General features: G+C 36.2%; 2 protein-coding genes across 4 annotated transcripts in view; one reads left to right on the forward strand and one right to left on the reverse strand.

Annotated features, from left to right (window-relative positions):
- The window catches only part of LOC126965433 (acetyl-CoA carboxylase), a 147,856-nt gene that overhangs the window by 25,589 nt on the left and 97,328 nt on the right, over positions 1–24,939 (reverse strand). For all 3 annotated transcript variants that reach the window (XM_050809039.1, XM_050809040.1, XM_050809041.1), the window contains 12 exons: positions 16,314–16,453; positions 14,515–14,725; positions 13,214–13,309; positions 11,502–11,659; positions 10,496–10,676; positions 8,871–8,986; positions 8,247–8,370; positions 6,970–7,066; positions 3,607–3,713; positions 1,710–1,811; positions 1,210–1,312; positions 599–699 (listed from right to left, as the gene is read on the reverse strand). In XM_050809039.1, coding sequence (XP_050664996.1) covers positions 599–699; positions 1,210–1,312; positions 1,710–1,811; positions 3,607–3,713; positions 6,970–7,066; positions 8,247–8,370; positions 8,871–8,986; positions 10,496–10,676; positions 11,502–11,659; positions 13,214–13,309; positions 14,515–14,725; positions 16,314–16,453 — 1,536 coding nt within the window. The remainder of the gene's footprint in view (positions 1–598; positions 700–1,209; positions 1,313–1,709; positions 1,812–3,606; positions 3,714–6,969; positions 7,067–8,246; positions 8,371–8,870; positions 8,987–10,495; positions 10,677–11,501; positions 11,660–13,213; positions 13,310–14,514; positions 14,726–16,313; positions 16,454–24,939) is intronic.
- The window catches only part of LOC126965445 (odorant receptor 13a-like), an 18,611-nt gene continuing 4,580 nt past the window's right edge, over positions 10,909–24,939 (forward strand). The window contains exons 1-6 of the mRNA XM_050809071.1: positions 10,909–10,945; positions 17,729–17,839; positions 19,743–19,879; positions 21,125–21,648; positions 24,567–24,666; positions 24,875–24,939. The exon at positions 24,875–24,939 is cut by the window's right edge and continues 31 nt beyond it. Coding sequence (XP_050665028.1) covers positions 10,909–10,945; positions 17,729–17,839; positions 19,743–19,879; positions 21,125–21,648; positions 24,567–24,666; positions 24,875–24,939 — 974 coding nt within the window. The remainder of the gene's footprint in view (positions 10,946–17,728; positions 17,840–19,742; positions 19,880–21,124; positions 21,649–24,566; positions 24,667–24,874) is intronic.

Consider the following 24,939-nt stretch of genomic DNA (forward strand, 5'->3'; position numbering starts at 1 on the left):
TTTGAAAGATTTTTTTGCCACGTACAACCAAACTATGGAATGAGGATTCATAAACTTACAAGACTCAGAATCGCTTAATAAAAGGTCGTCAAGATTGTCCGAGCGGAGTTGTATATACGTATCTATACATTAACTTGTACAGATAACATTAAAACATTCATTCAAATTAACACCTTATTTCGTGGCAGTAATGTTAACAGTCTTTTGTATACGGTCATAAGAAGCTCATTGATTATTGTGCAAATTGTGTTCCGTCGGCGATTTTTTTTTATATTTAAATATAATTATTTAGCAAAATGATTAAAAACGTCAAGTTCATTACACAATTGTTATTTGGACAGTTTTTCACTGAAAAATATATCATTGCATGGCGTTGTATTCAAAGCGCGGTCAAAACACAACTGAACGAAAACTCTGCCTAATAGATGCGTAGGCACAGTTTTGCAGACATTCCGGATAGGTATTCACCAACATATCACCTTCTCGGAAAACACGCTGCATCTTATAGTATAAGTATTACTCCGATCGATTTAATAGTTTTTGCAGTATAACCGAACAAAAAAAACTATTGCTTGATATAGATATAATATATACTTACATTATTCTGTCCCGGCAGTCGTGTAACCTCGATGAGACGTCGTTCACCGTCGTGCTCTATCACCAGCTCCACTTGACTCATCACGTTGTCAGGTGCCGGACCTTCATCATAATCAATAGTTATATTAAATATGGTCATACATTTGTGACCCGGGAGCTGCTGAAAATCAGCGCTGTGTTGGTATCATTAGCGGACATAACATCAAAATGCAAAATAAGAATAAATATCAAGAAAATTCTTGCCTTGCACAGCCACTTTGTGGAATCAATCACCGGTTGCTGTTTCCCCGAACCGATACGGCTTAGGGACCTTGAACAAAAGAGCATACTCCCACCTTAAAGGCCGGCCACGCATCTCTTTACCCCTGATGTTGCGGATGTCCATGAGCGGCTGCCTCATCACTCCCCATCCCGTGATATGGGTGTGGTTCAGTAGTCATATTAGGACGCAAGAAGCTTGCTAGCTGAAGTATAATACAAATGGTCTAGTCGACCAGTCAACGTCAGGGTGTCAGGAATTTGCGTGACGGTGTGCGCGCGTATCGTTAAAATACAATCTGATAATTTTTACCTAATGCGTAACTTCAATAATTAACTTTATGAAGTACTTACCATCGACAGTCCCCTCCGCGATGCAGTCCCTCCATCTCTTCTCCACAACCTGCCTGAACATGTCAGGTATATCGTACACGTATGTTGTTCCTTGTGAAGTTGCCTATAACGAAATAATGTCGCTTTAAGATACATAGACGTAGAGTATAGTACTCATTTCAGAGAGCTTTATAATAAAAACGAGCTTTATATAATAAAAAAAAAAAATAACAAAAAAACAACCGACTTCAAAACCACTAAACCAAAATAATAGATATAATATGCACTAAAAAGTATAAAAAAAATTCGTATTTTTATACAATCTAATTAATTAATCTAATTCTAGTTACTATTATTATTATTTTTGGAATCGGTGTCCTTTCGCCGCGACCCGCTCTCGCCTCCTCACGACTAAAGCACATCTCATCTATGTATGTTGTAACAAGCCTATCTTGGATGACACCGCCTATTGTCAAAAAGTCTTCAGCAATTAATTAGATGCAGGATTCAAATATACTCACCAAGAATCTCTTCTGCTGCAAGTAATCTTTGGTGACGTAAGGCGTCGATATCGGCAAACCGTGCATAGGACCTTGCTTAGCGCCGTACGATTGGAATATTATCTGGAACAAAAAAATATATAACGCTTATATGGGTGGCGTAACAGATAGAACCGTTGCCTCTTACAAAGGTGTCCCTGTTTTGATCCTCGCCCGCCACGTACCAACATGTTTTCGGTTTTTTTTATGGAAATAAGGAACGACACGAGCAGAACGTTCAGCTGATGGTAGTTGATACGCCTAGCCCATTACAATGCAGTGCCGCTCAGGATTCTTGAAACACCCAAAAATTCTGAGCGGCACAACAATTGTGCGTCACCTTAAGAAAAGATGTTAAGTCTCATTTGCCCAGTAATTTCACGTCGCCCTTCAGACCGAAACACAATTATGCTTACACATTACTGCATCACGGCAGAAAAGGCGCCGTTTTGGTACCGATAATCTAGCCCGCATCATGTACAAAGAAGCCTCCCACTGGTAAATGCCCTTAGTTGCCTCTTACGACACCCTTGGGCCTGTGACATCTCTATTCTTTTATGCCCCAGGGACGCATAGGGTTTTCGAATTCATATCATTAACTCAGTTCCAAATTGTAACATGTCCGAAATTCAGTAAGTTTGAGATAAGTATTAGATATTGTTCCATAAACGATAACCCACCATTACCAAAGAGAAATAAGTCGATAAGTAAATACAGTTTAGTAGTTACTTCTAATATTTCTTCATAAGTCTATGATATTTTCGTTTCAAACAGCAAGAACTCGAGCTGTTTTCTCTTGGACCATTTTCTGAATTGTTACTCATTGTAACTGAGGTAGATAATTTAGGTTGTTACATGAGAGTATGGGACGATGCGGTGATCATAAACCATCTGGTGACTCGTATATATGTTCGTTAGTATTTTCCCTTTATAAAAAAATGCACATGATCTAAAGATGTTGGATTTATCTCAAAATAAAATACACATTTATAGTTACTAGTAACACCGTGTTATGTCAATGTAAAACTAAGTACTATAATGTATCTGTGACTATTTAATATAACAGTTCGACTCTTTCGCTTGAAAAATAAGCACTTTGTTTTATTTCATTGAAACAATTTAAAATTGTCTCAATCGCCTATTGTAACATCATTTCATTGATTTGGAATTAAATTGAATTATTTTTCGTTTCCTTTGCATGGTTACTTTTATCACAATAGAAGTAATAGAACAGTTGTGTTACTCAGCGGTCTTCTTGAAATTTATACCTTGGTCTGAGCGGAGCGTTAGGGTTGTTACATACAAAAATATTAATGACTCGGCGACGTACGGCGTGGAACTCAATAGTATTGTCTTCCCAAGATTGCTTAGCGGTCGTGTGTATGTGTGCGTGTGTCGATTCTAGCACTCTTATGTAAGTTAAAGTACTGTTCTATTACTGTATTGTGTAAATATACTACAAGAATTAGACAGTAAAGCGCAGTCGCAGTAAGGTAGCACTTTATATTATTATAAAGAAATTAATGTGTGTCGATTCTAGCACTCTTATGTAAGTTAAAGTACTGTTCTATTACTGTATTGTGTAAATATACTACAAGAATTAGACAGTAAAGCGCAGTCGCAGTAAGGTAGCACTTTATATTATTATAAAGAAATTAATAACTAGTAGGTCTCCTCCACAGTGCGGTTTTCCAAGGAACTTTCTTCTAAGTACAACGAAACAGTATAACGAGCTTCCTTGTGCGGTGTTTCCAGGATGATACGACATGGGTACCCTAAAAAAAACCGCGTTCACCTTCCTTAAAGGCCGCCATCGCTCCTGTAATTCCTCTGGTGTTGCAATAGAATTTATCCTCCTCTTCCATAAAAAAAATCTTACCACGCCGCTCTTAGGGTTGTACACCTCCTCGTACGTGTATATATCCAGCGTATACCCGGAGCCGTTGGACAGACACAGTCTGATAGTCTTGGTCGGGAACCCGGGACCTGTATAGCAAAAAATACATTTATGTTATTAAATAATTGTGTTGTACCATCGTCAAATTTGAATAGTGATTTTAATGTCATTTTCCTACAGTCATAATAAACAAGTAGGTTGAAATTCGCTTGAACATATATTTCTTAAGTAACTGTTAGCATTTTATTATACACTGACAGTCCACCAATAATTGCCATACAATCTTTTTCGTGCAAATATAAAACTGTTTTTATGATTTTAAAGAAATTATCAGCAAAATGGGTCATGAATCAATTTTGTCGATGGTACGTTTATGTAAGGACATAAGAAGTGTGACGGGTGAGTCTTACCATCAGCTGAACCCTATCATCCGGTAAGCCCTAGCATCAGATAGTTCCTAACATTAAGTAGTACACTAGACCTGTGAATATTGAGAGGCGCAATAAATTTTAATTATATTAAGAGAGTTAAAACAAAAGTTAATAAAAATAAATTTAAATTTAAAAAAAGACCTGACATGTCGGGTCATGTTAATAGGAATACAGTAAAAATTCGACGTAACACTTGATTTTTTTAAACAATAATTAAGAAAATAAACAAAGCTATTTAAAAAGCACCATGAGACATGTTATATAATAGAACACGCCTATAAAGATTTCGCGTTCGAAATATTAATACAAAAAGTTTATAATCCGATAATTTCCCCATAAATAATCAAATTTACATATTTTATAATCCTATTACAATGATAATATGAAACTCCTGGGTTTTTTTCGTCCTCGAAGTGTTATTTTTACCATATTAAAGGGAGCGGTAGCATCCGCACGTTAGCTGTGGTGATCCTAGGATGAAATATCAACTGGATTTGCCATGCGCGTATAACCGAAAGGGACCAACCTTTATTCCGAGAATAATAATTTGAGCTTAGTAATGATTTTGTTTTATTATATTATATCGATTATGGTGATAATAATAATCAATATTTCTACAACTATTTCTAATGTTGTGGAATTCTTCATCACTCATCAATCCATTCAACATTTGTCAGAATCCCTCTTCTATGTACCTGAGACCCATGTCTGAACCTTAAGTATATACACAAATTATGTCTCTAAATAATACCACTGCAGAAGGATATGACGAGATATGTACAAAAGTAATAAAACAATGTCAAGCAGAATTGGTACCCGTGCTGACACATTTAATTAACATATCCTTTTCTTGTGGTTCTTTTCCTGAAGAACTTAAAATATCCATAATTAGCCCCCTATTCAAGAACGGAGATAAAAATAACATTGAAAATTACAGACCCATTACTCTCATAACTATCATATCAAAAATCTTTGAGAAATGTATGTGTTTACGGTTAAAGGAGTTCAGTAATAAATTTCATTTAATTAAAGATGAACAATTTGCCTTTCAGAAAAATAGATCTACTTATGATGCAATCTATTCTTTATCACACTCAATTGCTCAAAATATTGACACAAAAACATTGACTACAGTATTGTACTTTGACATGTCAAAAGCTTTTGATAGTGTCCCATGACTTATTATTAAAAAAATTAGAGGCATATGGAATACGGGGGCTTGTGTTAGATTGGTTCCGATCATATTTAAAAAATAGGAAACAAAGTGTAATTATTACTCGGAATAATAAAATTAGTGAGAAAGAAACATACAAATCTGAATATACATTTAACCAGTGTGGTGTACCTCAAGGAAGTGTCCTGGGGCCAATTCTATTTTTGTTTTACATAAATGACATTATAGACGTTACAAATAATAAAATATTTCTATACGCGGATGATATTTCGTTAATTTTTGAATCTGACATTAAAAACTTTGATATTATGAAATTTAACAATGACATTATAAATAATATGGACAAAATGATTAAATGGCTTGGTATGAATAATCTTAAAATAAATCTAACTAAATCGAACTACATGACATTTTCAAATGTTCTACGTAATAATTTAAAAATAGAATATAATGACGTCATTATGGATGAAAAAAAGGAAACTTCATTTTGAGGTATTATTTTAGACAATGAACTTAAATGGACATCAGACATAAATGAGGTCTGTGGTAGAGTAAATAAATTTGTTTATGCCCTGATGCACCTACGAAAAATTACAGATTTAGGTACCACACTGTCAGCTTACCATGCTCATATTGCATCTATCTTGTATCTCAATACGGTCTTATAATTTGGGGTACTAGCGTAAACATCCAAAAAGCATTTATTGCACAAAAAAAATGTATCCGTGCGATTTGTGGGGTAGGTCCGTACGAATCGTGTAGACCGCTGTTTATTAAACTGAAATTGTTAACCTTGCCGTGCCTATACATTTACGAAATAAGCATTTTTGTAGAGGCATAAATATCTTTTCACCACTGCCAAGGAAATGTATGACCGCGACCAACGATATCCAAATAGACTTGTTTACAAAAAAGCACCGAGGACTACTTTGTTTACTAAAAATTGTCATGCCATGTGTATTCAAATATTTAATAAACTTCCCGATACTATTAAAATGTTGAATATCGGTCCTTTTAAAACTCAATTATATCAATGGCTAATTAGTTACAATTTTTATGCTGTATTCGACTTTTTAAATTTGTGATTTTCTTTTTTTTATAATCTTGTGTTCAACTTTGACTACATAATATGTATATGACATGTATATTTTGTGTAGATGCTAATGTAATGTAACAATGAAATATTATGTGCTTGTAATCTTAGAATTTTATTATTATTATACAATGACATGGAGGTAATGTAATTTGCATGCCCTTTTTGGCTAATGTGTTGATTCGTATAGAATTATTTTGTTAACTTGTATACACAAATTATGCAAATAAAGAATTATTATTATTATTATTATTATTATCATGAGTGTGCTACTCCAATAAATAACGATCACAATCGACGTGTTGGTCAAGTGAAGATTTCCCAATAAACAAAACAGAAACTCCGACAAAGACACACAATATTGTTTTCGTCGTTATTATTCCTATAGTTTTCGTATTTATTGAGTCCTTTTAATTATTATATTTTTTTGTGTGTTCTGGTCTCGTTCATGAATGGTATAAATTTTTTTTGTCACATCTAGATATATCATTAATCCTATGGCGGAAAAAAACCGCCGCGGAATTGGTAATCGCGGTTGATTTCGCGGTTTATAATCGTGGTGTGTGCATTTTGAGTTTCGCGGTTAGAGCGGTTATTCGCTTTCGGGAAAAAACCGTAGTGCGGCGTAAACCTGTTGTTATACTAACCAACTCTCAGTGTGAACCTGATCTCCGCCTGCAAGACCCTGAGCTTCCACAGCCGGGGCCCGTACCGCATCACCATGGTGTAAACGGATTCTTCTATCTGCAACCAAAAAATAATACATGCAATTGAATTTGAAACAATGTCAAAGTAATAAAAAACAGTAATATTATTTTAAGCAGTACTGGCATTGTAGACCATGTAGGGCACAGCTATTTTAAAAGATTTAAATATCAATTACTCTGCTATCATTAATCGTTTCATTTATTAAAACAGAAAATTATTATTCACTTTCATATTATTACTTATCGTATAAATATTCATCTACAGAACTACTGCCCTGTGCTTCCCCGGGCATAACAAGAATAGGGAAGTCCCAGGCCCAAGGGTGTCTTAGGAGGCCTAATTTAATTGTAAGGGAGTCCCCCTTACTAATTTACTTAATTTACTAGTGGGCTTCGTTGCACAGGATTTCGGCTATATTGTTGGCTAGATTAAAACGGCGCCTTTTTATGCCTTGATTTCTTGCAATTATGTTTCAGTCTGAAGGGCGCCGTAGCTGGTAAAATTATGTCTCAAGGTGACGAACACCATTGTAGTGCCGCTCAATTTTTTTGGGTTTTCAATATTCCTGAGCGGCACTGCATTATATAGGCAGGGTGTATCAATTGCCATCAGCTGAACGTCCTGTTCGTCTAGTCCCTTATTGACATAAAAAAGTGACATTTTAGAAGCAATCTATTGTCTAATGTTTTAGAGATTTTTTTAAGAGGTTTTTGAATTTGATGTTATTTGTTATACTTTAAATAGGGACTATTGGACTGGAAACTTGTTAAATCTTTATGTTCATAACCAGTGGACCATCTGCATGCATTTTAGTCGTGATGTTGAGGAGCAGGTCTCTCTCTATGGGTCTCCAGCCGTCGACAAAACACGATGCACTCTTAAATTACTTTTGGAAGAGAGTTAGTCTTTATTTAATTTCCATGGCAGCCATGTTGTAATACTTATATTGGTTATTATATTGGCAGCTCTGCTATTACGCCATTAGGTGATTGTGTTGATATTACGATTTCTACATTACATTTCTCATTCTCTGTAGCACTCCCGTCTCTTGAAAGAAGTGATTAAATTCTCTTTACATATTGATCCCACCTTGATCCGGATTTTGCGAATGTCCATGAGCGGTTACCTCGCTACTTCCCATCATATCTCTTGCCCTTTTGCCCGCGTTTTATACAAAAAGGTACCACTCATTCTTAGATAGGTAGAAATATCATACCTTAGCTGGATCAATGAGTATAGTGGGTCCAAAGTTGAGGAATATATGGTTACAATCTGTCCTCTTGGCGAGCGGGTGAGAACGGTACGCAACCTCCAGTTCATCCATGGCTTCTAAGAGAACTCTGAAAAAGTACCAGACATTATGTGAATTCATTATTAAATTTGTATCCAAAATTTATGTTACGATGCGGGACTCGAACCCGCGACCTCTCGGGTTCCGTCCGAGCAATCTTTCCAACTGAGCCGTTCGTCTGACGTATGGTTCACAAACCTTGGTATGACTTGTTCAACTCTCAGGTGTGGCTCCATCTACAGGATCTACTTTACAGTTTATAACCTGCTTAGCCCTTGCTTATTAGGTAATTGACTTGAGGTGTCGCTCTTTCAAATTTAAATAATTTGTTATTTTTAAAGTGATAATCCTCACTTCTGGGAATAATGAAATTAAATTTATAAAATTTGGAAGAGGTCTCGGACGGAACGCGAGAGGTCGCGGGATCGAATCCCGCATCGTTCATAAATTTTTGTAAGAAATTTAATGTAACTTTGAAAATAACAATTTGTTTGAATTATTTATCACAACTGTGAAATATACAGATTGAAAAGAATGTTAAAAATTTACCTCTCCCCTTCATTTTGTAGATATTCAAAGCTGGCCTCCTTGGTAATGAGGTCTTGGTGTCTGATGATTGATCGGATGAAGAATCGGAAATCTGTCACCTCTTGGCCTTTCTTCACCTGTAAAATGTGTGATTAATTGGTGGATGACATGCGCATTTTTTTTATAGAAAAGGAGAAGCAAGCGTACAGGTCACCAAATATTAAATGATACTGCCGCCACCCACAATCTCCTGCAGCACTAAATACTTTTTTTATGAAAATAAGGGACAAGACGAGCAGGACGTTCAGCTGATGGTAATTGATACGCCCTGCCCATTACAATGCAGTGCCGCTCAGGTTTCTTGAAAAACCCCAAAAATTCTGAATGGCACTACAACTACGCTCGTCACCGTGAGACATAAGATGTTAAGCCTCATTTGATATATTTATATTATTTTATTATTAACAATTATTATTATAAACAAAATATCTCAGGGGCGTTGCCGGCCTACTAGGTATGCTTTTGTTGACTGTATCCATGTCGTGTTGTTCTGAGAAAACCGTGCAAGTGACGCTCAGTTTGGCTGATCTTCGAAAAGTTCTTTGAACATTGTACTGTCGCCACACAACTATATAATGAAGATGAATATGATTTTGTATACATTGCTACAACGACAGATTAAGCAAGCGCGGGGCCCGTAGCAAGACCTTGCCAAAAGCCCTCTCGATATTGGAATAAGTCGCTTAACGAGTGTCTAACGTGGATTGTCTTAGAAGAAACACTTTAAGCGTTGCGCGTTTCTCTGACATCAAGTAACTCAAAATACCACATTTCAACTCACTCAAAAAATTACGCTCAGGCAGAGATAAGTGGGCTTAAATTTGAGGGGCCCTTTTTCACACGGGGCCCGGAGCAGTTGCTACTCTCGATACGTGGAAAATCTGGCACTGTATTCCCAAAGTTTGAATACAAATAATTATGTATCGAATGGTGAAAACTTACCGCTACATTTATTTTAAGAAACTACCTTACCCAGCAACCGTTGTATTGCCATATAAAGTAATAAAAAAATCAATCAATCATTAAAATTTTTAGGGTAAAAAATATAGATCGTACTACAATAATCATTATATTCGATTGAGATCTTGTAACTCTATTGCGTATCTGTGGATGGAATAGAATATATTAAAATCGCGATACAAAAAATAGGTGTTGATCGTAGACGGGTGAAAATTTTAAGTTGTATGTATTTTTTAATGCTGATCATAATAAAATTAAAATAAAAATTGTCAAAAAAAAATATTTAGTGGTGGGTGACCCTTATCATTTAAGGGTATGAAAAATAGATGTTGGCCGATTCTCGGACCTACCAGATCTGGAAACAATATTTCATACAAATCGGTTCAGCTGCTTCGGAGAAGTTTGGTAACAAACACTAGGTCACGAGAATTTTATATAATATTAGAGATACACTGATGAAATGTAATATTTTGAATGGTACAGTTGCAGGTTGTGAATGATATTTAAAGGTTACGTTTTTGTGTTTCACGTACACCGTTGCGATTAATACAAAATTACAATCTAATTTAGATTTCTTTAATATATATTAACACTATGTTTGCTAGTCTTGATAAAGATGACCTTACCTTAGCTTTGCCAAGGTACAGGTGCATCTTTTGGTTGCTGGTGGACAGCGCTTCCAGGTCATAGCTCCTCATGCGGTACAGCTCCAGCTGGAACGCAGACGCCGGCTCCAGATGGCGGTAGATGGTGTCCTCTTTGAAATCGTTTCTGGCTCGATACGTGAAGAACTTGGGGAATTGGCGTCTGTAATACAATAATGTTGCATATTATATAGGTCTACAGGCTTCGGTAAATACCTCCTGAAAACTCCTGATCACTAATAACACACTAATAGCTGTTGTATAGAGGTATTGCACTAAACGTTCACTTTCTCACACAGTTACCAAATGATTCACAATCAAGTGAGTCTCTATATATACAAGGATTTTTCTCGAATGTTCTCGAACAATGTAATGAAAATGAAAAAGGTACGAAAATGAAGAATGACAAGTTATCCAATTTTTTTGAGTTGAGTGTAAATTACGCTAATTTTTGTATTCAAACAGTTCGACACGTGTTTCGCCTCTACACGAGGCATCCTCAGGAGATGTTGCACGTGATTAAAAGTCTCGAAGAATGGTTAATCCGTCCCAGATGCCATGAATGGTAATGTTGTCAATATTGCTATTAAAATTTTCCATACCAATTTTATGCTTTTTGTGTGGTGAATTATTGATACATTTCAAATGTTGTCCAGAGCTCCCAGGCTGTGTGATTTCATAATTAAAAATTACCAAAAAAACTTGCGGATTAATAATAACAAAAAATACGTATCACTTCGAACGCAATCCTAACAGGATAGAACTTGTTCGCAAAATGGCGGACCAAATAATGACAACTGCGGTACGACTGCTCTCCTGTACCACGAAACACGAAACGACAGAGACAATAATCGCTCGCTATCGCAATGTAACTCAGTAACGGTCCGCTTGTTTACATTCTTTATCTTGTCTCGTTGGCCTTAGTATAAACAATCTAGGCATATACCCTCGGGGCCATCGTACCTAAATAAAAAATATTAATACTCACTTGATTAGCAACATGAATGTGATCCTCCTGATCCTCTTATGGTGAAGTTCACGGGCGTGCGCGCGGCAGTAATGACCGAAGCGGCGGGAAACTGTGGCGTCTTCTGACTCGCCTGTGTCGCGGATACCGATCATCAGGATATGAATGGGTTCCAGCGGCTGAAACATTTTATTATTTAATTCTCCTCTTCCATTCAATGAAGTCCTACACATATAGACAAATCACGTCGTATAAAAACAAAACCGAAATATGAAACACGCCATATAATTACACCATAATACGCTTTTACTCCAGTTGTTTAAAATATTCTTGTTCATGAACAGCAATGTAAAACATATATTCAGTTCAGATTTGATTCTTGCTTTTAAATTCTTAATTTAATCTGTTACATTTTTCTATAGCTATAAAACGTTACTAATCTACATAATAAAAGTTATGAATATTAATGTAACGACCAACCAGAACAGGGCGCGTATATTGAGCAGCGTCGAGGCGCCATCTTTCACAGTAAGGGTGGCGCGGACATATCTTTTCGCGACATATTTTTGGAGATTGATAGCAATAAACAGAAATGGATCATTGTTAAAAGTATATTACTGGGATAATAGTAAGATCTGTTGCCTTCAACTCGATGCTCGGTCTTAACTGTCCACTTTTCTTTAGATATCATTACTGGGGCGTGCATAGATTTTCTAGCAAAGGTAGGCACTGTATATCTAACTAGTCATAGTTGAGTTTTGGAATATGCAATCTGGAGATTGCTTACCCTAGGTATTTTCTTTCTTTGTGGGTATTTAGCATTTAGAGTTAGAATTTTTTTTTATGAGTGGGTGTTCAATAGAAGTTTGGTTATAAAATAACGAAATTAAATTAAACTTAATTAACTTTAACACTATATTTATTTTGGTTCATAGCGAGGTAGGCAGTGCCTAATTGCCTATATGATATGCACGCCCCTGTATCATTGTGAAATGACATAATATTGTTCAATCTAAATTAAAATAGTCTTTGCCTTAATCATGTGTTTTGTGCTCGTATTTAACCCTAATATCGTCCGCTAAGCCCACAACTACTAATTACAACACCAACGAGAACAATAGTTGTCCAAGAACAATAGATGAGATAGTACACGGGGAAGTGTGACAGGCCTGACTAAAATAACCTTTTTAAAATAAGGAAACTAAAACCTTAATACTAATCCCATACTAAATGTATGGGAATGTTTAATATCAAATTTTGAATACTTCTCGTTTGATTTTTAAAAAGTTATTGACGTCATTTTACCAACTAGGTAATGTACTTTCTTAGATAATTTATACGGGTAAATCTATATAGATCGCGTCTTGCTGCTAGACAACCACTGAAAACAGGCCAGGATGAGTACTTTAGTGTGCGTGACATACTTTTTACACTCGCGATTGTCACTTTTTGTTAGTGCATAGCTCAGAATAGAGGATAGCTGTCAACCTCAATTGTTTTCGACGATTTTACCGCTGTCACAGTATATCAATACGTATAGATGATCTAAGCATACTTTCAAAATCAGTTTAAAGTTTTTTGATATGAGAATTGTTATATAAATAAAAATAAAATATAATTAATATTGATTAAAAGAAAGTTTTTTAAACTTTATATTTAAATATACATTCCAATAAGTTTTATCTTATAATGTTTTTTTAGATATCTGTAATAGTTATGGAAGAACCACTTACCACTTCATCCTCAACGATTTGCTTGTAGTCCATCCCGACGTTGATGCTCGTGCTGTCCCGACTCTCGCTACAGCCATCCTGCAGTGCTTGAAGATCCTGAAAATATAAAATAGAACGCGGTTGTTGTGGGAGGCTCCTTTGGACGCCGGCTAGATACTGTAGTAGTCCAGCAGTAATGTGTAAACATTGTTGAGTTTCGATCTGTCGATAGGTCGCCGTAGCTAGTGAAATACTAGGCAAATGAGACTTAACATCTTATGTCTCAAGATGACGACCGCAATTATAGTGTAGCTCAAAATTTTCGGGTTTTTCAGGAATCCCGCTTATCTCGTCCCTTATTGTCATAAAAAAAATCGTCAGAGGCCTTGTTTGTGGCGACATCGTGATGTGGGTCGTTCCTTTCCCTAGTGTGGCGAAACGAGCGACGGCTATCCATGCGTGATGCACAGGAACGGGCGCTTTGGGGGTGACTAATCGATCCGAAGATAGCATAATCACTTTGCTTTTACTGGTAATACTAGTTAAAACTAAACTCTTTTCCTGTGTATCAAACGTTCAAAATGATAACTTCATGAAGGCGAAGTCGATAATACGAATTACAACCATATTTCGTTCTATAGTCATAAAGTAATAACATTTACAATTTATAAATACAGCTATTGGACTTGAGCAGACCAATATAAGGATAAATGATTCAAGCCATACCCAAAGAGCATACTCCCACCTTACAGGCCGGCAACGAATCTCTTGACACCTGATATTACGGATTACCATGGGGTGTTGCCTCACCTCTCCCAATCTCGTGCCCTCTCTTGCCCGTTTGCCCCCTCTTACATAAAAAAGCCATCAAGCTGACAGACGAAAGAAGCGATACCTGCTCTATCGCCAAAACTGCCACGTTGACTTATCAGCCAAAACAGATACAATATTCGAATCATGATAGGTCACACACTACTAACTAAGCAAACATCATTTCACAATCCGCGTAACAGACAGTCCGGACAGATGCAGAGGATGTCTGTTTGAGGACAAAACGGCTACTCAGGCAATCCTGGAATGTTAAGGAGAGGCCAGCCAAAGGGCCAAACCCTTAGTAAATCGCCGTAGTAAGTAGGTCGCTCCGAAAAATCTGTGAGCATTCCAGGAGTGTTCTGAACTTCAGGAAGCAGCAGGGCTGGATGGAATAATTTGCCAACACTGCACGCAAAATGGACCCACTTAAGAGGTTTGCGGAAACCGGAACAGGAAGGTTTTTTCTATGCACAAAAACAAGCCATGCCGCAACAATTTCTGCGACTAACCTCTCGCCTGACGGATGCGTTGCTCGCGAAGTCATGCACCAGGTCCAGCATCTCATCCGCGTACTCCACAAAGTGTTCGAAGTTGTTAAAGGCGGCAAAAGCGCCAGTGCGGTGGTAGCACTTGCGCATTGCAGCCGTGGACAACTCTCCCGGAACTCCTTCTTGGTCTTGGCTCGAAGACAACTCGATCTCCGACTGGCTTATAGGTATTCTGCAAACGTAACATCCTATCATTATTATCATCATCATCAGCCGGAAGACGCCCACTGCTGGACAAAGGCCTCCCTCAAAGACATCCACGACGACCGGTTGTTTACTGCCCTAATCCATTCTTCCGGCAATCTTGACCAGATAATCGGTCCATCTTGTGGGGGGCCTACCAACACTACGTCTTCCTGTAAATGGGCGCCATTCTAGGACTTCGCTGCCCTAACGGCCATCTGTCCGTCGAGCTATGTTCCCTGCCCACTGTCTCTTCAGTTTCACAATCATTTGGGCTATTTGTGGTTCTTCAATCATCTCTCTCTTCTCTCATTTCTGATTCGATTCTGCAGGAAAACTCCGAGCATAGCCCTCTCGATTGCTCTCTGAGCGACCATGAGGCCCAGACTTAGCACGTGTGAATCCTATACAACATCTGAGTATTTGATTGACTCAGTGTGCTCTTTAGAATTAATATTCTATAAAGCACCGCAATTTCACCCGAGTACAATCTTTTTCTGAAAGAGGAGGATGGGTTGTAAGTGGAACAAGGAACGCCAGACATCCAGATGGGGGGTGGTATCCTAATTTGTGGCGTGTCGTATGAAGGTGTAAGTAGGCGGCATAAAACAGGTTATACAGCTGTTCGAAACACTTCCCATGCTAAATGCGATAGAAGACATCGAACGAAGCAACGTCTCTACGCAACGCCAAGCGATCTAATAATTTTTTGTCCGCTCCTTTTAGCAAGAAATCACGCGTCGCACAGTTTGATATCATTTTTAACAATGTTGAGTTTTGAGTCGGCTTATTTTAGCATGGAAGCACACGTTGCATAGTGCAATTCTTTTTTATTTATTCTATTTAGCATTTATTTTTTTTTATTAATATTGCAAAATGTTTGAGTGTTTTCTCTTCATAATAAACTCTTTTCTATTCTCTTCTAATAGATTTGCATCAATTACTGACACTCATTTTATTTTCTGCACGTAAAAACAGTTTGATATACTCACATAGACAATAAAACAAATTTCACACTCACACAATCACAAACACACACACACACACAATCACAATCACACACACGCACGGTCGCACGCGCGCAGCGAAGATATTAACTCGTTTTTAGTGAGTCTTAATAATAATCAAGTCATAAGTAAACGGAAGGACCTGGCTTCTGCAACTCAAGGTATACTTTCGCAGAGGGTAGGGCACAAAGCATTTTGTGACCATATTATAATCCCGTAAATAATTTATTATTAAAATATATACAATGTACTAAGTCAAAACTGAAGACGACACATGGTTTCAACAGCTATGAAAGACATTACTATCAGCGCTACCGTATTTATGATCTCCTGGTGTCTTGTAGTAGGTCGTGCCGCATGACGTCAGAATATTATATTAAGGTCACGTCATATGTAAGACAATGTCTTCATCAACTATGATCGCCTGGTTCCGGAACACTGTATAATGTTTCCTATGTCATTTTCTCCCACGTTATCCTATGGATTTATTATGTATCTTTCGCTTTTTCGTTTCATCGACTTTCAAATCACAACAGTATGCTAAAGAAGTTTTCACTTCAAACAGATTACCTGTTAGGATGTCCAGTGGGCAGTACAAACTGGAAGTGCACCACACCCAGCTCCCCGGAGAGTGCCAGGTGTTGCAAACACGTAATTTCATACGACGTGTATGCACGCCTGACGTACACCTCCAACGCTGCGTTACACACCTACAGCGATACAATATATTATTACTGTGTTATTAATAATGAGAGTTATTCGAAGTTTACCTAAATAATTTGTTATTTTTGAAGTGATATCCCTCACTTCTCGGATAAATTAAATTTGAAACAAAAATTCTCAGGTTGTGGCTCCACCTAATAATTACTTCAAAAATACACAATATTTTATGTTTTTAAAGTGATAACCCTCACTTCTAGGAATAATACACAAATAAAATTTGAAAAACAAAATTTTATGAACGATGCGGGATTCGAACCCACGACCTCCGGCATTCCGTGTCGGTGCTCTAACCAACTGAGCTAACCGTTCGAGTACCGCCTCGTTATAAAATTCTGTTTGCTTTGTTCAACTCTCAGGTTGTGGCTTCATCTGCAGGATCCACTTTACAGTTGATAACCTGCTCAACCCCAATAAATTGAAATTGACTTGAGATGTCGCTCTTGTAAATATAAACAATATGATATGTTTTTAAACTTCTAGGATTAATTTAATATTAATTTCCTATATAATAGTAATACACCTAACTTTTAGATTAGATTGTTTAGATTAAAAATAATAGTCCAGCCTAAACAGAATATTTATCGAGATATTTAGGTTCGAATTAAAAATTATCTTATACGAAAACTGCGCGTTTAAAACGTAGCATGACATTTCGCAGAATAATCATCCAATTAAAAGTTAATAAAAATTGCTGCACTGTACTTACTCCACTTAAAATCATTCACGATGCGAAAATTACAGTTTCATTCGCAATTAACCACTTGTAATAACGCAATTTTTTATATTATATCTAATTATATATCAGGGCAATTTATAATCAGTGTAGGTGGATGTATTGGTATATATAATATAGCATGTGACGCGTGATTTTACAAAGATTAATTCTGTGTCCGAGTAAAATGGATTTCTTTAATAATGATTATTATTTGTGTAAGTTTTATATTCAAGATATATATTTTGTTTATCCATTCCTCTAATTGTCATTATTATGTCTGTTGACCCGACAAACGTTGTTCTGTTCATATTAAGAAAAACACGAATAAATTCCGTTTATAGCTGACCTCTACCCCGCGAAAGAAATGTATCAAATTTCTGGGCTTTTTGGTGCTAATGTGAGATTATGTGCTTTTCTCATCAAGATCTTTCCAACGATATATTTATTATCTGTACTTATTGTGCTTGCTGAGGAATATAATTTCGAATGCAGATTTTGTATTTTGTGTACATAATCACTATATCTATTTGTATTCCAGCGACGGAAGGTTACAAATATAAAACATTCCATCAGACTTATAAAATAATAGCATTTCTAATGGCGGTCGGGCTTGTGTATCCAAACCCTAGCCTGTATAAGTTCCGTATAATTTGTATCGGTAAGTAATAATTTTTCCATCATACTCGGTAAGTAATATATTCGAAAAAAACGAAAATTGGCTTAATATGATAGCGGTAACTAAATTAATTTTTCTTATTGTAATAATATAATATAATAATATTGACACACTTACACAAATTATCTTGCCCCTAACTAGGCATAGCCTGCACTGTGGTTACAAGACAACGATGTATTTAATACATTAAACTTACTTAAACATACATAAATACATATAAACATCCATGACTCGGAAATAAACATCCATATTCATCATATAAATGATTGCACCTACCGGGATTCGAACCCGGGACGAGTTCTATCCTAGCTTAGTAGTCAGGGTTACCATTTGGCTATATGTCATGGTACGGTATGGAGGACCTTTATCTCTTCTAACTGGCCCATGTAATATTGTATTTATTACTAGTTTCCCCATAGAATTACAATATCTGGGGCCACGACAGTGCTCCCGCCAAACTGATAAAAAAAAGGGGCACGGCCGTAACAGCTCAGAAGTTACTTCGTTGTGGATAAAACTAAAAGCATGGTTATTTTCAGTGCCCAAGTAGGCATTGTATAAGCAAATTGAATGAAATTTTAAATACACCGTTATTTAAAATTTCATTCAATTTGAACCCGTAGTTTGAGAATTATAACGAGTCAAAGTAATCTTAATTTTGTCACTCACTGACTGAATGACCGATCATCAAATCTCTAAGGCACTTCTAGCAGACATAGAAGCATCAAATTTAGAATAGAATTAGTGTTAAGTGTATAAATCAAGTAAAAAGTAAAATATTATGCAATTTCGGTCTGCTTATCTAATAGCACCAACTGCATAAATAACTTTGTAATCCCTATGAATTTATGGTGAATTACAAAGTTATTTGTGCAGTTGGTGTTTGTATGGCAAGCTTACGTGGCAGTTCCGAGAGTTGCAAGCCTGGGTGGCTTACATCTAATTAATGCCTACTCTGGAAGTATTAAAGCGCAGGAATCCTCAATTTATGAATACAATAGACTAAGAAGTATTTACCAGTCTTGTCAAAAATTGTAACATCAAAGCCTCCGCGAAAAACCCTTAGAGACAGGGAGTGGGACTTGATAAAAACGAACGTTAAAGAGGAAGACTTTCTATAAAAACAAGAAAAGCTCATAAGACCGAGAGTGGGCTTTAAGAAAATCCGTTGTTGGTATTCAAGAAGGAGAAGGTACCGGAAAAAGAAATGAATCAAATGAAATACGTATATTTGTAATATCCCCAATCTCCCAATATGTAGTATAGTTACAATAGTACAGCAATACTTATACTTAAAATGTTAAACTACAGTTGGGAGACAGGAGCTCATACTAGGTATAACTTGTGCTATGAGTCTCCTGGCCCCCCACTCTTAGCTGATTTATATAATTGCATTTTATTGTCTTTATTATTGAGACTAAATTTAAAATATGTTTGTGTGTGTATTTCAATGAGATACAATCAAAAACATAACTTTTAAAAAATTAACTTCCACTTGTACCTATATCTTTTATTTATTTTTTTATGAAAATAAGGGACGAGACGAGCAGGACGTTGAGTTGATGGTAATTGATACGCCCTGCCCATTACAATGCAGTGTCACTCAGGATTCTTGACAAACCCAAAAATTCAGGGTGTCACTACGATTGCGCTCGTCACCTTGAGACATAAGATTTTAAGTCTCATTTGCTCAGTAATTTCACTAGCTACGGCGCCCTTTAGACCGAAACACATTACTGCTTCACGGCATAAATAGGCGCCGTTGTGGTACCCATAATCTAGCCGGCATCCTGTGCAAAGAAACCTCCCACTGGTATATATAGTTCGGCCAGAGAACGCTGTGACGCTTCCCCTTGTACGTATATCCTATTAATTAATTTCACAGGTGGAGCTATAATATCGGTGCTACCAATCACCGGTATAATACTGTACGATATGTACAGATATCTGTTGGACCACGACTATGTGAATATTATAAGGCACTGCACCGTGGTCGGGCCCTTTCTGGGTGGGTTTTTAAAGGTACGTATTCCACTATGAATACTGAAACACAACCAATGAACGAGAATTAAACAAATTCCAATATAAACACAACTTTTATAAATAAAAAAAAAATATAGTTAAGATGTGAATTATGTGATATAATAATATTTTCATTGGTTGTATTCAATAGCTTCTTTATTACAATATTGTTTTTTCTACAAACGTAATGAAAGAAGATTTTAAAGATTTCTTTCTTTCCAATATTACGCTGATATTAATATATCATTTTGTTAAATGTTTTTTGTTGAATGTGGTCTCATAAAACAACACAATTCCTTCTTTTTATAGTTTTATGACAAATTTGTAATTTAATTTCGTATTATTAAGCTCGCCGTGATTACGTTTTCACTTCTATCGTGTTCTACTAAGTACAAAATTATTTTCTTTTTAGGTGTAGTATAAATAACGTTATTATATAAAGTGCGATTCCCCTACTCGTATTGAGGCCCAAAGCTACGGATAGTGTCTAGAAGACACACCCTCGAAGATTAGATACTATTTCTTTACATTTTCACGTTATGTTTGAATAATGAATTTTCTGTCTTTCAAGGTTCTGAAGGCCTAATGGACTATTAGGTAGAATGTTATCTAATTGAAAAATTCAATAAAACTTAATAAAATTTCTCGGTTCAAATCAAACTTTAATTTAAAGTAAAATTAATGTAATAGAAACACTTGCAAGGGGCCATCGATAAATTACTACAAGTAAACCGCAAACTTAAGAATATATTACAAACTCGATTTTTATTTATACAGCTTACTTAAGTTAAGCAGCGGCTTAAGTCGTTGGTGATCCTGTTTTAATACCACTACTTATAAAAAAATATGACCATACATCATGGGGCGTGGTTCACTAGTGTGACCTGTGGTTGGGGGTGGGGCAAAAAACCATAAAACCAGTGTGACGTAATTTATGAATAGCCATTAATGTGACCGTGTTTTTACATTAGATTTAACGTAAAAGTTACATTTTTATTATTATTTTAAATAACCCGACGTTTCGTGAAGTTTTCAGAACACGTTTTCAGCGGTTGCGGTTGACAAGAGCCGAGATAGTATTTGTTATAGCTGTCATTATGAAGTTTAGTGACATTTGTGGTAGAGGAGGTGGTACTAACAGCATCCTCTTCGGTTTATTATAGAAAATATAGAGATTTATAGACTATTTAAATACTTTATTTAGATGTGTAACACTCGCGTTAATTAAAGAAATACTATTTTCAGATGATGATAATGCACGTGAAGCAACGACCAGCCAGGATGATTATCAACGAAATAGACGAGGACTACGCATCATTCAACAACATGCCTGAGCCGTACCAGCGAATCATCGACTCCAGCATCAGAAACAACCTCGTGTACAGCGAGAAAGCTTGGGTCATCACCGTCTTCTCTTGCGTCATGATCTTTCCATTTATGGCTATCGCTTTAAACTTCTACAACTTTGTATTTAAATCTGAACCGACCAAATACATGGCGCACGAAGTACGAAAGCCCTACGGCGAACCAGAAGACCGTTTCAATTCGCCGTATTTCGAGATCATCTTCATATACATGCTGTATTGTTCTATTTTCTATTTCATAAACTTTTCTGGCTATGATGGATTCTTTGGAATATGTATTAATCACGCGTGTCTGAAGATGCAGCTGTATTGTAAAGCTTTTGAGGATGCGTTGGCGTGTTCTAATATTGATGAAATGCGGAAGAGAATTGTGAGTGTCATTCAGGATCAAAATAGACTATTTAGGTGAGTCTTTTCTGGTAAGAGATTGGTTAGGTTTTTAAATCATACTGGAATAAGAAAAAAGCATGGTTGATGATTATAAAAAAACGTTTCCGACGCAACTGCAGTATTAAGCACTTTGTATGACTTAGGAGAAAGGGCGAATAGCCTATTCGGGTAGAATGATGAAATAATATTAATAAAAAAGATTTTGACATGAACGCATATTTAGTGCATAAGAATTGAAGAGCAGGAGTAGATGATAGGACGATACGGCTAGTCAACAATTTCAAAATCGTGTTAATTCTTAATAAAGGTAAACATGAGCGAGAGGTCATTCTATTCGGAGCGAAGTATGGAAATTTGGGGAAATTATACCTTAAAGTTGAGGAAATTTCTAATCCTGGCACCCGGAACTGTACCTCTATTATTTATAATTTGCCTTACAATAATCCAGAGTATAAAAAAGACAAAGCGTATAATACGATATACAGCAAGATAAACAAGTAAAGTGAATCTATTGTTATCTATTAACTGTAACCAATTTTTATTGACAAGTCGGAAGCAGTCAGCTTTGGCATTAGCTCCAAAGTATTTTAAATATTAATCCACTGGCTAACACACACATTAACTAATCAAAATTGCTGACTTATTTTCGGGCTGTCCAGTCGTCTATAGGCTAGTATATTCCTTAGAATATATATCTATGGGGCGGCCTGGTGCTCTAAGACAGTGTACCATATAAAATAATTTTATTTATTAAATATTAACGTTTTTTCAGTTATTAACTAAATACCATCTTTTCTCATTTTAATATACGAGCGTTCATTTTTATCTCTTTTACTAATTTTAATAAATCACCTGATGTTAAGTGATCACCGCCGCCCACATTCTCTTGCTTCAAAGGAAATAACAAGAGTGTTTGTCATTTAACACCGCACAAGGAAGCCCATTTCACAGCTTGGTTGTACGAGGAATTTAATTTAATTTCATACGAAATACATTTTTTTGACTAGACTAGTGAATGGAAAATAAACTTATAATAAAGTAATTGCGCAAATTCAGGATATCTTTTCACCTAGCATTATTATGTTAGGGTAGATTATTGGTAGAATAAAGTATAAAGCTACCAAAAATAGGGGAAATAGATATTTAAGGAAATTCAGAAGCTCAATTCCAAGATCTGAAAGTGATATACAGTTAATGGCAAAGATGAAGGCTGAAGATAACTGTTGATATCTAAAAAGGCATAAAATGCATTTATTTTCTCAAAATTGATTCCTTTAGAATTCTTTTTGATGTCATTTCTTATACTACTAGATACTACTACCGCTTCGGAAACAAATGGCGCTCTGAGAGAGAAGAAGCGGCGCAAGAAACTCTCCCAGCATTCTTTTTTTTTTTGCGCTCTTTTCAATAAAAATATACAATATTGTACAGTTGCTATAAAATAATCACAATCTAGTCCCAGGCTGTCCGATCATTTAGATATTCAGCAGTGGAGTAATAGGATTTACGACAGAGCCATTTTTTTATAAAACATTTAAATTTATTTATAGACAATGTCTGAACAGTGGCTGGGACTTTATTGTAGAAGTGTATACATTTACCCTTAAAGCTATTATGTATCTTATGAAGCCTACTAGAATTAGTTACAAGCAATCCCTTATTTCTAGTGTTATAATAATGAAAATCACTATTAAGAGCAAAAAGGTGACGATTTTTGTGAACATATATTAAATTTTCATAAATGTACTGACAATAAACAGTCATAATATTTATTTCTTTAAATTTTTCTTTGAGAGACTGTCTATAACCAAGCTGATATATAGCACGAACAGCTCTCTTTTGCAGAGCAAACACTATATCAATGTCAGCAGCATGACCCCATAGTAATATACCGTACGTCATGATGCTGTGAAAATAACTAAAGTACACTAATCTAGCGGTCGCAACATTCGTGTACTCTCTAATCTTTCTAACTGCATATGCCGCAGAGCTGAGTCTATCTGCTAGATGGGTAATATGTGGACCCCACTGAAGCTTTTTATCTAACGTGATACCCAGGAAGACCGTAGTGTCCACAAGTTCCAATCTCTGGTCATTTATAAGTACGTTGGTTTGTACCTCCGCTGTGTTTGGTGTAATGAACCGTAAACACTTTGTTTTTTTACTGTTTAAGTGCAGATTATTCGTCTCAAACCAACGCACTATCTTTGAGAGTGCATTGCTTACCTCGTCATCAATATCCGCACGTCGCTTCACTTTAAAAATAAGTGAAGTATCATCAGCAAACAATACAATCTCATGGCTATCATCTACCACAAACGGTAGATCGTTAATATATATAAGAAACAAGAAAGGACCGAGAATAGAACCCTGTGGAACACCTATTCGCACAGGTTTACCCGAAGACCGTTTGCCATTTACATCGACTATCTGAACTCTTTCGCTTAAATATGATTTTAACAGATTTAGGGCTCTATTTTTCACTCCATAATGCTTTAGTTTTAGGAGTAAAGTTTCATGGTGGACGCAGTCAAATGCTTTTGACAAATCACAAAAAATGCCCAATGCATCCTGTGACTCTTCCCAGGCGTCAAAGATGTGCTCAATGAGTCTAGTACCCGCATTAATTGTTGATAAACCCCTAGTGAAACCAAACTGATTTTTGTTCATTAATTTACAAAAATGCATTTGTAGCTGTTGAAGCAAAAGTTTTTCAAAAATTTTACTAAAAACAGGCAGCACTGAAATAGGTCTGAAATTAGCAGGGTCAAAAGAACTGCCCGATTTAAACAAAGGTATAACTTTGCTGTATTTCATGAGGTCAGGGAACACACCCTCATCTATATATCTATATATAAATGATCCCTCCATTTGCAAATATGAATCATTTTATTTGACTAGTGGTGATAAAGTAACTTTTTTCTTACTTCCAGGTATGTGGAGCTGATTCAAGAAACCTTCAATATTTGGCTCGGACTTATACTGATCGCAACCATGATTCAAATTTGTAACTGCATGTACCACATCACTGAGGTACTTACGGCTAGTGTTGCCAACTTTCTGGAAGATGTAGAGTATGTCTGATTTCAGACAGTGTAAAAAAATAGTAAAGATTGATTATCATTTATTACATTTTTTAAAATATTTTTTCTTCTCACCAAGTCCGCAGTAGTATGTATCCTCGCTTGCGAAGTTTGGTGTCATCAGCAAATTTTTATCCTAATGCGATCAAATGTTCCAGGGTTACGAGTTAGATTTTCGTTACATCATATTTATAATCGGTACTGTCGCACACATATACCTGCC

This window comes from Leptidea sinapis, chromosome 7, assembly GCF_905404315.1.
Source record: "Leptidea sinapis chromosome 7, ilLepSina1.1, whole genome shotgun sequence".
Taxonomy (NCBI): domain Eukaryota; kingdom Metazoa; phylum Arthropoda; class Insecta; order Lepidoptera; family Pieridae; genus Leptidea; species Leptidea sinapis.